Here is a 14,458-nt window from a genome sequence, read left to right on the forward strand (position 1 = left end):
GCAGCAGTCACAGTGGAGAAGGAAACACCTTTGAAAAAGCAAATGGAAACTCACTTGCTAAGCAAGCTCTGCAGTGCTTTGTGCAGATGTTCCTTCAACTCCTGGGACACTTTCTCCCCCAGATGAGCCAGGCAGTCTTCTATTGAGCTCTCTGGATTGGCAGGGCTGAACACTGGGGAAGTGTGGCAGTCAAACCCTGTCGTGGTAAATGCTGAGAGAAGAAGGTACACAAAATAAAACAGATTCACAGATGAACATCAACAGTCTTAGATTCCTTAACCCAGCAGTTTACACAGTTTACATGAGGGATGAAAAAAATCACAGCTCTGCAGTCAAAGTATGCAAAGTACAAATCACAATAAAAAAATGTCCAAATACATCCTGAAAGTGCTACTTACAAGGCAGGGATGATGCTGAGCTACATTTCCCCACCAGCTCTTGTTTCCCAATTGTATTCTAACCAGCAAGTTTGCTGAATGTGCAGCTATTCTCCTATTTTAAGCTGATGCCAACCCTGATGGAGCAGCAGAAGAGCCTCTTTTCATAGTAAATTTTCCCACACATGGACATAACACATCTGCAGCAGTACTTGAGTATCGTTCTTTTAAAATATTACTTTGTTCATGTAACCTCTTCCTTCTCTGTTTAAATCTTCTAAGAAAGCTCCACATGAATGAACCTAAACAGCTCTAGAGTGTTTCTATTTCAGATTTCTGATTTGCAACACACACACAAAGCAAAGATGGGTATGAATTCATTCCTTGCTGGGAGTCCTATAAAAGCCACATCTACAGGCCAAAGCACATCACAACAACCAGACCTGGTGGAAGGGAGAAATCTGATAGTTTAAGTCCACAATCCTTGAAATATTAGCTCCTGAGGACTTCTGCCATCAAGAGCAGCAGCTAAAGGGCTGCTTACTTTTCATTATTTATAGTAGCCTACTAAATGTCATCCAGTTGTTTGCTTTGGCCAGGCTCCACCACTCCAAATGGTAACCTTTAACTATTTTACTCCATGTGACAATGTGTACAAATCTTGTGGGGGAGAGGAGGATAAAGAGATTCAATGTATTCAAAAATCTCTTTAGCTGGAGTACCTGTTACAAATTAACCACCATTACAGTGCATAGAGATTATGGATTGAAACGGGAAAACCTGAAGAGCACCTTCCAAGATTTCTTCATCAAGATGTTTTAGCTCCTCCTCGATCTCTATTTTAATCTTCTCCAAAGCCTCTTTCTCCAGAGCATGTTGTGCCATAAGCTGTTGTTGAGTCCCTGAAAGAAACCAAAAAAATCATTCAAATGTTTTAATTTCATGTTTCAAACAAGGCAGATAATGGAAGATGGTATTGACATATTAAGGATAAAGGAATTTGAAGTGAAAGTTCAATTTCAGACAGCAACAAGTACGATTCTTCAAGAGAACTTATTACAAAAGTTTTATTACATGAACCCATGTACACATGAATCATTGTATAAATGAATATATTACATTTATTACATGAAACAGATAAACTTCCAGGCCTATTCAAGGTAGAACTGGTGTGTTAGATAAAATAAAAAGAACTGTAAGGCTACAAACAGAATACATAGGAACTTTAAAAGCAGTATCTTCAATTTAAGACCAAAATCAAACCAAGGCACATAAACAATCAGCCATCATATGTAATACACTTATTATCAAACTACAACAAAACAAAGTAGGCTGCATAAGCTTGATTTTTAGTGGCAAAATATAAAATTTATATTGATGCCTGCAAGATCTACAACATTCTCAGAGCAACTATACAAGACACCAATGAAAAATCCTGAAACCTGTGAACTGTGAATCATTTCCCTGGTCATGAGGAGTCTACAGGCCACAAATTAACACTTCCATGATTTCACAAGTAAGACTAGAGGCAAAGGACCTCACAATTGTCAGTCAGTTGTCAATTCTCCCCTCCTAACCAATAAAATTTAGGAATTTCAAATGGCTACATATTCCCAGAAGATCATATGCCATTGTTTGGCATCACAAACATAGTTTCTATGTGCTGACTCTAGATGCTGGTAACAAAGTTGTTTCATCCATATCAGTCAGGGTTACATAGACTCTCAATCATCTTAATCATTATGCTGTGCCAAGAGAGACAAAACTGTTTCCAAACAAACCCAGGTATTCAGGACATCTGAATTTCTTTTCTGCACCTACACCAAGGGCTACAGCTCTGCCTAGACATCCAGACAATGTTCTGCTTTACAGACATTCTACACTCAGTTGAAGAAAACAAAAAGGGAAAGGGATTGTTCTGTAATGTTGCTATCATCTGACTCAATTTCCTCCACATCACTTTCATTTCACATCGAGATCTTCAGGTAAGTCCTGTAACAGCCAGTGGAACTTTGTGGCACATATTTTTTCATTCCAGTCTTGAAAGCACTAAATCATAATTTGGTGGTCTTGTGAATTACAGCTTTGTGGCCAGTTTTCTTTGGTTTGTTTCTCTGCTGGAACTCACTTTAAGTGTTGTCTTGCCTTCCCTTTTCTTCCACAATGGACATATATAATCACTACATTTCATTATAGTTATAGTAATAACTACATTTCATAAAAGGGTGTGTGAAAACCATGAAAGCACTTAACAGACACATACAGATATTTAGTTAACTACACACTAGTGAAGTACACTGTGCATTTTCTGTATTTAAAAAAACAGTAGATAGTAAGCTTTCAAGGTCTCCCACAATTGAAAAATATGTTAAAAATCCACTGTATCAACCCACTGAATGTGTGTTAATGCTTAAAAACACAGCACAAGGATCCCTCTAAACCAATGTACGCTTAAGTTAATACAAAATATTTTCATATATATCTGTGACCAGTCTAAAAGAACAAATGATGGCCAGTTTAATTCCATTTGACTTAACCACACATGTTCAGAATAACTACTTCTTAAATCCCTTCCCAAGCAGCGTCTCCTTGCCACTCTGAGTAATAAATTCCAGAGAAGAGCAAACTGTTCCTCCTTTTGGTTAATGCCCTGTCACTCCCTGTCAGTTGCTTCTTTGAAGAACTGAACCACTGCTTTGGAGTCAAGTGCAACAAGTGTGTGCAAGTGCCAACCCCTGTGTGAACCTGTGCTTCTTCTTTGTATGGAAGGGACAGAGGAGCCCCCCATTCTCACAGGACTAATGTGACGATGATCACCCATGACAAGCTGTCACACTTGATAAGAAATCACCCGGAAAATGGAAGGAAGAGAAATTCCACTGCTGCCAGTGTACAAAAGAGCTGTTTAGATAATCAGCACTGCAGTCAATGGTTTCCATCTCGTAACACCCACAGCTTTGCAGCAGCTGCTGATTCCGAGAGCACCTGACTGTTCAGTCATGCCAAAACATCAAAACCCTGCCCCTCCCAGAGCAGTGACTTTGCACTGTTTATTCCCCTAATAAAGATTGGATTTCAGCTTTCTGCATCTCCTGGATATTGACTGCTACCAACAAACATTGCACACAGAATTGGAGAACATCAACACCAAAGGTTCTAAGTGAGGGGTATCTTTTTTCTCAATTACTCAACTTCCAAGTCACAAACAGGTAGAAGAAAACAGTAAAACCAGCTTATTTTAGATGAGAATATATTTTTGTTATCAAGGATGTAAATGGTCACACCAGAAGTGGTGTTTGTAAGAGCCATAAGCATTGAATGCTTTCCTGTGCTCAAGAAATGGGTTTGCCTCTTCTGAGCAATTCTGCAAGACCTCTTCCCAGAGGCACAACAAACCTCTGTTATTTGTTCTTACACAACCAAGTTAGTGCATTCTACTTTCTATTTATGGAACAAATGTTCACTTTGGCACAATTATGTTCCTGTTAAGATTTTGGGTTTCAGGTATTTGGAAGTAAGCTAAAAAGTAGAGGAGAATGTGTTCTGAAAGTCCATCAAGCACCGCATCAGGGAGCATCAGCCTACTAAATAATTGTAATACTTCAGTAAAACTCCAGAAGCTCAGTAACAATACAAGACTAACCCGTTTGCCAGGTTTGATGGCAGGAGGAGGAGGGATGGAAAGTCATTCATCAGAGCTACTGACTCTGCACATCTCATTTTACAGTGCTTGAGCCAAAACTTCAGCTAACAAGGGACAACCATAAGGAGGGACTGAAAAGATGTTATGCCTTTTTAGTTCAAGGGAATGAAGGAAAATGAAAAGAAAGCCACTGATGTCACAGATTGCTTCTGATTTTTTTTTTATTTCATGCCTGTAATTTTAATTTAGCAGTATCTTTGTTTTTCTGAGTTATCCTAAGTCTCTATGTTAACCTCTGTATAGTGAACTTAAAAATTTACTTTTACCAGGACTGTAATATTTAACATATCAGAATTTTTAAAACATTAAGTAAGACTCTAAAATTACTGTAAGCACTGAGAAGTGACAAATATATAAAAAACCTCTTTACAAATGTATTTATCTATTTCCTTTAATGAAAAGCACATCTGTTACACCAGCAAACTCCAGACCATGGACAGCCACACATAGACGTAGCCCTCGATTTCAGAAATGTTTAAAAGAAGCTCTTTATAAGCCATAAGAAGGCTCAACTTAAAAGAAACTGAAAAAGTCTGAAATATTAAAAGGAGACAAGATATTGCTAACTAGCACTCTTTTTTTGTGGGGGAGAGAGAAGGCTTAATTAAGTGGGAATTCACACCCCAAAAAGCTCCTTTTCCTTGCCTCAGTTTAGGAAATAGCTCCCTTATTACCATGAACTGGACTGCTCTGACCTACAATGTCAATCTTTACAGCCCAGACATGTTTTCCCTAAAAGGAAGGTCTTTATCAAGCAAGTTCATCATGTAAGATAAAACAACCCAAAAAACTCAGTTTCCTACAAGCCAGCAGTAGGTACTGTGTGTGTGGGAAACCAGGAAAATGGCTCCATCACCAACTACACACAACACTTGGTATGGTAATTCCAAAAAGATAATAAATGGTCAAAAGGACATAGTGCATAATAATTGGAATAAAGTATTGTGGATAGCATGCACCTCAGGAAAACTGTCAAAACCTTGTTCACCTCTTGGCTAATCTATGTCACCAAGCAGTAGTGGCACTGACTATAAAATTTTCAGATACTCTGTAAACTATGGGATTATTTAAGATTTTTCACTCTGTTAAGGAAAACACAGAAAAATTACTTTTCTTTACAGTGTTTGTTGTAGCCACAAGCTCATGGGATGGTGTCAAGCAATGGGGAAGCAGACTAAAAAAGAGAAATACATTAAAAGTCACTCCTTGATAACATACAAAGAAATATTTATAATAAAAATACATTGAATCACAAAACCAAAGGACTTTGACCCACTTGAAAAGTTAGTAATACTAATAACTGCAGCAGAATGGAAGCTTCTGTAATGAGAGTGACTTCAGGGAGAAAAGTGTAGAGATGTTTTCCAATACTTAATAATTATTTTCTGTGTCTGAGCCAGTACTTTTAAGTATGATAAGAGTTCTGAAAAAATACAAAACATCTCCCCTCAATCTAATGAACTGAGAGCTTCCACACATTTTAAATATATGTGCTCATCTGTTGCCTCAAACATTGACTGACACAGGTGATGCTACTCCATGTGTTTTATCAATTTATCTGATTTTTCACCTATCAGAAAACCTACCAAAAAGTAACAGAATTTAATGCTAACGGATTTTGCTTTAAATAAACTACAGTGACTGTTATGCAGAATCACTGGCAAAACTAAGAGGAAAAGTCTCTCAAAGCACTGGCCAGTTAAATTTGCTGGATTTACCTCTGGAGACACTGAAATCCATTAGAGAACACTACAGAGCTATAATGTTAAAAGGTTGGGTTGTCCAGTAAAACTGTCTTTTCTTCAAGAGGCTGGAATACTGTGGATGGTTCTCTCTTCAGCCCCTGTGCTGAAAAGAAGATAGCAAAATAAAGATTTCCAAATGCTCATCAGGTGTTGATTTAGATCAGCCTCATTTGCTTGAAGCCAGAAGTGATTTCAGTGCTTGTAATTGAAGCCATCCTTCTTGCAACAAAACCAAGACCAACCAAGAGACCCAAAAGGAAACACTGTAAGGTAATTTTCCATGTAATTTCTCTGAATTTTCTACTCACTGAATAAAAACCCTCCAAAAACCATCAGTCTTGCAAAGCACATTAAGCCTGCAAGAAATGAGAAGTTTCAACTGGAAACCTATCAACCTATTTTAAAGTTTTATTCTTATCTCAGTTTTTGAAACAGAAAGGGATATACCAGGAAAAAGAATTTGTACAACATGCAGGAAACAGAGGCAGAGGGGGAAGGGGAAGGGATCAAAGCATTCAATCTCTCCTACCACTTCTGGCAGAGATAAAATGGTACCACTCCTGTTGGGAAGGATCACTTTTTTGGTTGGGTGTTTTTGACTCACCAGATACACTTTCTAGTTTAACTGGACTGTTGAAACTTCACTGAAATCTGTGAGACTGCGGTAGAAAGAGACTCAAGGGAAATACAGAAATCCTAACAACACCCAGCATGTCTTTTTTCCTCATCTCTCATGTACTGTAGACATGCAATGGAAAGGCAGGAGATCCTCCAGTGAGTGACAGAAGGTGGCTGGAACTGGGATCCTGCGCTGAACTGCCCTCTAGAGGAGTCCCACACTCTCCCACTCAGGCAGACAAGGAGGTCAACTCCACCAGGGCAAGCTACAACTTGTCCTCCTGGACACTCCCATTTCACTGAATATGATTCAGAAAACAGACCAGGAGCACAGTCTTATTTGGATCTAAGAAAAATAAATGAAGGGAAAGTACGGCAAACCAGAGTCAAGGCCTCATATGAATGAAACACAAAATACAGAAGTATTCTCCAACTGGAAAGGAAACAGGCAATAGGCAAAATTGCTGCTTCATTGCTTCCTGTGGAAGGTCTGTCAGCACAATAACCAAATCAAAGCAAAATAAGATTAAGGACAGGTTTTTTTATGGGAATCCTCTCAATTCACAGATCACTGTGTTCAGCCATAGAGCAGAAAGACTCCTGACAAGCATTCTGAAGTGCCACAGAAATCCACAATGGAAGGAATTTGGGATCACTCAATGTTGTATCAACAGCTGGTGGCAGTGCTTGGCAAAGCAGGAAGCAATGCTGTGCTGTTGTTACCTCTCCTGCATCTGTCACCAAACCCAGAAGTCTCCTCCTCATGATGGGATTCCAGACAACAACAGTTCATTTCCATTTCCCAGCTTTCCTGTCTCTTGTTCTTACCAGGTTTCACCAGGGACTGTAACACCCAGCTACCTGCCAGCAGTGCATTAGGCAGGGCAGGAAAGATCCATTATGGGCTGTGCTCCCTCCTAGGGGATTGCAGATTACAGCAAGCAGCCATCAGCCACGTGCCAAACAATAAGGAGATACGTGCTGGCTACATAAACTGCTCAACAGTCAGTGGGGATGAACACAGCACTCTGAAATAACCACACACAGCCCCACAGTGCAGCTCAAACACTGCTTAATTACAAGCAAGGTGAGAAAAAGTAGGAGAAAGGATTTTTAAAATGTAGCTAGCAGACAAAAGAAACCTCTCAGATGCATGGAAGGTAGAAAACCAGTAGGAAAAGTGTGTTAGGAAAGAAAGAAATAAATCCTGAAGCAAATGGTTAAAGCATTTGCTTAGTTCAATACAGCCTGAAGTCTTATAAAAGCATTACAAAACAGTGAGAAACAAATTAAAAGTAAGGCAAAATTATTAAATCCAGAGGCTTCAATCAGAAAGCAGCAAAGTCACTGAAAAAGAGACCTAATTAAAATGAAACATGACCAAGAGAGGAAACAGGTAACTATGGTTTGGGGAATGAGGTGGGGAAAATGTAGGAAGATTTCCTTTTCAGAAATTGTAAAGTATGAATGCTTTAGAGTATTTTAGTAGCAAATCCAACTACAGACTGCTGTCACACAAGCTAACACATCTAAACAATATCTGAGAAGTCCTCTTAAGTGACTACAAAATTTTCATCAAAACATTTGTAGCTTCCTCATTAGGAAATTTAAATATACCACAGTAATTCAGATTAGAAGAAGAGGTTTCAGTAATGAGAATAGTTTGGAAGGTTTCACCTTAATTTGTAAATGCTTCAAAAGTAACTACAGCCAAATTATTTTTAAGAAGCTTTAAGACCAACATTTTCCTTTTTGAATCTTCTATTTATAGAACAAAGCAGATTCTTACACATTGAACCTTTATATGTACTCAATACATTTCCAGTTACAGCCTAGTTATAAATGAGTGGGATCTCTTCAGAATGAGATATTATTGCTTAAATAGCTACATTTTTCAGCATAGGATTTTATGAAACAAAGGGTTTTATGAAACAGCTAAAGGGCTTCTCCCTTCACGGACCACAGATGCAGTCAAAGTGGAAGGAGCAAACATACCTTCAATATAATAAGGTTAGTTTTATGAATTAAATATTTAAAAATTTAATTTAATTAATTATATATAATATAATCAGCATATGCCATGTGATTTAGTGGCAAACTGAAAAGCAGTTCTGTCATAACTTTGATGCAATCTTTTCTTTTCAGGAATTTCTCACTTCATGACAGGTAAGTTCAGTAAATGACAGCATATGCAGTCTTAAATGATTGTTCAAAGAGAAAAAATTATTCCAAAAACTGTCTCTGTTTGATTTGGGTTTTTTTAATCCTCCTTTCATCAGAGTAAGTTCTGAATCACAGAACTAGTAGTGACTAAAATGTCATTAAGAAGTGACAAGTCACCTAGGCAATCCTGACAAACAACATTGCTTAAGTGCTTGCCACCACAAAATGAGAAACAGTTTTACCCCCTAGATTTATGGGAAGCACAATCTACCAAACCTCTTTTATTTTGCCTTCTATTAATTCATTTAACATCTTTTATCCATAAACCTGCCCTAGAAGAAACATCTGACTCTGAGCAGTCCCTTGACTTCTCATAAATAAATACATAAAGAAACAGAAGTAGCATAGGCCACATCTCTGTACCAGCATTGAGTGACAACAACAGGAGCCTCGGTGTAATAGGGCAAAACTATTTAGCACAGGAGATTGCCCAAGACACCACCCAGTTTATGCCAGTAAACACCACCTCACCCCTGCTTACTTCCACTTGTGTCCCAAAAAAATAGCAAGCATGGGCTGAGATTCTCACAATGGCTCAACAATATTAAAATATAACCATTACCCCAGCCCTCAAGACAGTGACTAAAACCACTTATTTGTTCCTAAACACCAGTCAGCCCCGGAATAGCTCAAATTAAAACAGTAATCTACACACAAACAGCTTTGTTTCTATCAGCATCTCTCATCTTTCAATTGAAATTTATTCATTTTTCACTGAATAAACCAAGAGATTCATTACACCGAACATCAGGCTCGCACTCTGCACTCCTGCAGAAACACCTGAAGAACTAATTGCGAATGCAGCTGCACATGTAAATGGCTAGAGATGAATATGCAAATTTTACCTTGAGTTGGAGGAGGAGGAGGAGGATGATGCTCCTGTGGCTTCTCCTGTGCTAAAAGGCCCAGGTAGCTGAGCACTACGTATTTGGTTTCATAGTGAAATCCTACAGGCACGGCAGTAGCGGACGCCATCGGGTTGGCTGTGTAGGTGTGGGGCACGTCGGCTGCGCTCTGGGGAGCCCGGGAAGGCTGTCAGAGAAGAGTAAAGTGTTTTGTTTGTTGGTTTATAAGGCTGCAACAGGTCATGAACTCACACGTAACAGGGAATTATGTAACTATCCTGAAGCAATATCCAGGTTTTTGCCCTGATATCCTATGCATTCTTATTTTAATGAGAACCATGCAGAGTAAACCCAAGTGTGCCCCAGTGCAGCGCCCTGCCTGCTGCCAGCAGTGGCATTTCTCACTCCTGCATGGCATGCTCACACTCCCATGGAAGCCAGTCCCTCACCACGTGTCCTCCTCCCAACACCTCCCATCTCAACCACATGCAAAAACACACGTGTTCATGTTTTGAGGGATTCTGAACACTTCCTTAACCACAACATGTGGTAAAAAGCCGGATTCCGAGGAGTCTCTCATTCCCAAAACCTGCCATTAATGTTTCCCCTGCTTTCTCAGATTCGCTACTGTGATGCTCAAAAGTTGTAAAGCAGAAAAAAGTGACCACAATTTCCTCAAATTAGTTTTATTGTTCCAACAGCAATGGAAAACATATGGTCAACAGAGTAAATTCCACACTCAATGTAGGGATTGGGAGAACAGATGGTTGTTTGTCCTGGATTTCGCACCCACACACTATTAAGTATAAACCAGAAATCCACACCTAACAGCAACATCTGGCCAAAGAACTCCTCCTTGTTTCACTCTAATTGTTTTGTTGCTTTTTTAAAATATCCAAATAAGACCTGCAGGCAAAACTAACGCAGAGAGAAATTAAAAACAACATGGTAAAAAGTAAAATATCAAGCAACAACATGGAAGTGTTGGGAAGAGGGGGAAAAGCCATGCAGCAGATTAAAAGGATGCTTGAGATTAATCAACATGTTTTAGCTCTTTTTGTTTGGCAAAGTCTGGAAAACTACTTGCAACATGCTGTCAACTTAATGGATCAAATAATACTATCCAGGAGTTTCTGACAAACTCTTCAAGTTAAGTTCTCTAGGATTTCAAAGAGTCAGTCCCAAATAAGAGTAGCCCATTCTTGGCCACCAGAATGGATGTCTAAATGAAAGGCACACAAGAAACTTTGTACTACAGAACAGCTACTGAACAGGCAGTGAAAGAGACAGGTAATTTAGTAATGTGAGACTGCAGTTACATTTAGAAGAAAAACTTTTATCAAGTTTAAAGTTTAAAGCAGTCAGAATGAGTAAAATGCTATATACAGGGAAGAGAAATTGGACCATCTCATAAGAGTTATGGATTGCACTGGAAATGCCTTGGCTCTAAAAGAAAGAATCAGCTTCCAAAACCAAAGAACAATATGCAAACAAAGCCTCAAGATTAATAATAATAATAATAAACCAAGAAAGCAAAAGAAAAGCACTTGCCTGTGTAGCTATTCAAGATGTCTGGGCTAACTTCTAATCCCTCCTCCCTGAGAAGGAATTCAGATTAACAGCAGTTGTACACTGCATTATATATACAGTTTATCTGTTACTGCAGATAAACTAGAACTGTGCTGTGGCATGGTTGCTGTGGGAGTAGGTAGCTTGGCAAAGAAAAATTTACCACCAAACTAAAAGCTGCAAAAGGAAAAGAACTGGTATAAAATTGGCTGACTATTCTCTTTAGAAACTCTACTTTCTGAAACTCATTCAGTACTGAAAAAAAAGTGCAGTCTCATGAAGACCATACTGTGGTAGCCCTGCCTCTTGCTCCATGTATTTGAAAATGCCTGAAAGCCTTTACCAGAAAGGTTCAGTTGTGTCTTTGCTACAGCCTGAACCAAAGTAGTGAATTCTATACAAGGGAAACAATGGAGTCAACATTTCATCTGTGCTGCCTCCTCCAGCCCAAAGTGCTCCACGGGCAACACATCCTGCTTCAGAAACCTAAGAAATTACAGAGAAGAACCACAGCTTTTGCACAATACAGTTACCCTCAAGCCTCTTCCATAGCTGAGATTTTCACAGAGCAAGAAGATCTGGAAAAAAAATAACTGCTCTGAATACTTTAGGATCCTTTAACAATAGATCTGCTCTTCAGACCAGACCCCCACACACAGTCACCACATCACATGTCACATCACCAGGTGTCAAAGGTGCCATTCACCAAAAAGCAAAAGCTCCCCAGCATGTTTCAGTTCTGGTTTGTTCAGTAGAGATCCACAGCCTGAAATCAAAATGCTTCTCACAATGCCTACACAGTGAATGGGAGCCCTTCCAGACAACCTGAACTGATCTCTCCTGAAAAAATCAGCCTGACAGATGGTCCAGAGACATCCAGAAACTGTGCTGCGGACCAGAGAACAAGTCTGGATATAGAAGAGAGATTATTCTTCAAAATATAATTCCAAATCAATGCAGAAAATCAAATTCTAAAAGTTAATCCAAACAAGCATGATATCCAAAGCAGCACAGTGCAACAGGGAGGCCTAATTCACAAAAATTACAGCGTGCTTGGCTCAGCACTTCTGAGGGGAGGAGGGGAAGAAAAAAGCAGAAAGAGAGAGAATCAGACCACTGCTTATTTAAATAGTGGCTAATGTTTCCCTGGGGAAAGAATGATTAAAAAAAAAAATACCTTGGTGGATATATTTTGAGAGGCTGTTTTGTACTGAAATGAGAAGGGAGAATTAAGAACTTCAATGGAAGAAATCTTCAAATTCTTCAAATAAAAGAATGTCATGAGTGGAAGTGCATTTCAGAATCACTGGTCTTCCTTTGAGAGAAGCCCACAGCACAGTAACAGAATGACTCGTTTTGGATTGGGAATGACTGGTTTTGTTTACAAAGAGAAACACAGAAATATTGACTCAGATACTGTAAATATCTCAGAAAAGGCCATTTTTCAGGAATGAACGGGACTGAAAAAAGGACACACAGCTTGAGGGACCAGATCAGAGGAAAGAGAGATCTCTGCTAAAGCAACAAAATGGAAGAGAGTCCAGAAAGTGTTTAAGAGGATAAGCGTGTACAGGAGATGCAATGGAGCAGAGGAAATAAGGCGTTACACAGACTCCCTAAGTCTCAAAGCCAGGGCAAGAGGGTTGCTTCTGGTTTAACAGGTTCCCTGCAGAAATACTGTCCTTAAAAAGCTACAGAAATCAACATTACCAATTACTCCCTACAAAACCATTCACCTTTCCCAGTTCCTGCACCCTTGGGGGATAGAAGGCTATACCTGTTGAAGCTTACTTAGCTTGTCACTCCTCCGGCCCTGCTGTCACTTGTTTCATGTGGGCTGAGCTGCTCAAGCGACCTGAGAGCAGGAGTTGCAGTAGGACTGACATTTCCCCATGCAATCTGTCACGTCCTAATCCACAGCAGAGTTATAAATTGGATAACAGGCAGCACAAGCCTACCAATGAATACAGCGAATATAATCCCCAGCGATGAGGCCAGGCTGTGTTTCAGTCCCTGTCTGTAAAACCCTACTGTGCATCAAGATGTGTTTACTGTGTCTCATTCAAATCCCAAAATGCAACATCACTGCCCTACTGCCCAGAGCAGTTCAGCTGGTTTTTATAAACCAAACAGGCGATCAATGGATTTCAGAAACACCAGCACTGAAACAGCAGCACCACAGCAAAATACTTATTGCAGAGCTGGATGCATTCCCCACCTAGAGCCCAGGCCTCACTTACCAGCACAAACCCAATCACCCCGTGAGCTGCTGTGGCAGAACTGCTCCTGCTGCTGCCGAATTCTTGCAGAGCACACACGGCTCAGCCAGCGAGCACCAAGCCGAGCAGGGGCAGGCACAGAGGCAGCACCACGGCAGTGCTGCAGCTCAAATCATTTTTAGGGCCGCCTGACATCGGTATGCTCACGGCTTGGGTCGTCTTCCTGACATCAGTCTCTGAAACAGGCAGCCACTCTCAGCTACAGCCTCGGATTTACACGGTGCTCTTTACCAAAACGTACCGAATTTCAAGGAGTTGCAGGTCTATAAAACCACACCCCGCATCAACAAGATGGAAAATGTTCAGGCATTCTGCAGCCTTACCAGCAGGCTTGTGTGGGGATTTCGGGTGAGACTTGCATGTGTGGGCTAGTTTAACCTTGCAGCAGTTTGTCTCTGAAAGCACTTCCCATAACAGGCAGGACTATCCAAAGCACCCAGTTGTGATCAACTTGGGAGATAAATTCTCCAGAGTACTTTTCCAACTGTGTATCAGGGTATGACTAAGAGATTGTTTATAATAAACTGAGGACTATCAGTTCAAACATGTCAGTTCCTACTGGAAATGAATCAATACTGCAGCCACTACTGATCCTCTGCTCGCACTTAATGGATAGAAATACTGGAAAACATAATTCTTCTTTATCTGGACAGTGGTTGTAGCTGACCTTTGACAGAAATGCAATTAAGTGAGCATTCTAGGCAAACGGTGTGATTTCTTTTCTAGGAAGAAAAACAAAAGCTACGTACATTATCCGCTACAAAGGTCTTCAATCCTTTGCAGCTTCAAACCATCCCACCACAACATTAAATGATGACAAGCACAGCTTTTATTAACAAACTCCCATCTATTTTCCTTTTTAACGTGCCTATTTGGGTTTGAGAATCCGAAAAAAGCCGTTCCAAGTTTCAGCGGCGCCGGAGCCGCCGGCGGGAGCGCAGCGTGAGCCCCTCAGTTACTACGGCGATGAATGAGATATTTATACCCGGGCGGGCGGGCACGGCGTCGGGATGAGTCACCGGCGGGGCCGTGCGGGACTCGCAGCCTGCGCGCTGCCGGCTCTCCGCCACCGACGGGGGCCTGGCACGGCCCCTTCGCC

At 40.3% G+C, this 14,458-nt stretch overlaps 1 protein-coding gene across 6 annotated transcripts in view; it reads right to left on the reverse strand.

Moving 5' to 3' along the window:
- Positions 1 to 9,723, reverse strand: part of BCL2L13 (BCL2 like 13) — a 34,149-nt gene extending 24,426 nt beyond the window's left edge. For 2 of the 6 annotated variants that reach the window (XR_004497690.1, XM_033514782.1), the window contains exons 1-3: positions 9,512 to 9,720; positions 1,169 to 1,279; positions 55 to 211 (exon numbers count right to left, since the gene is read on the reverse strand). Coding sequence is in view for 5 of the 6 variants with exons in the window: in XM_033514782.1 (XP_033370673.1) it covers positions 55 to 211; positions 1,169 to 1,279; positions 9,512 to 9,641 (398 nt within the window). In the remaining variant the exon portion in view is untranslated. Of the gene's footprint in view, positions 1 to 54; positions 212 to 1,099; positions 1,280 to 5,798; positions 5,907 to 9,511 lie in introns of those variants that run through there. The other 4 variants (XM_015627259.3, XM_033514783.1, XM_015627260.3 and 1 more) reach the window with 3 other exon arrangements.
- Between the last annotated feature and the right edge of the window lie 4,735 nt (positions 9,724 to 14,458).

The sequence above is a fragment of the Parus major genome, chromosome 1A (assembly GCF_001522545.3).
Source record: "Parus major isolate Abel chromosome 1A, Parus_major1.1, whole genome shotgun sequence".
In the NCBI taxonomy this organism is placed as follows: domain Eukaryota; kingdom Metazoa; phylum Chordata; class Aves; order Passeriformes; family Paridae; genus Parus; species Parus major.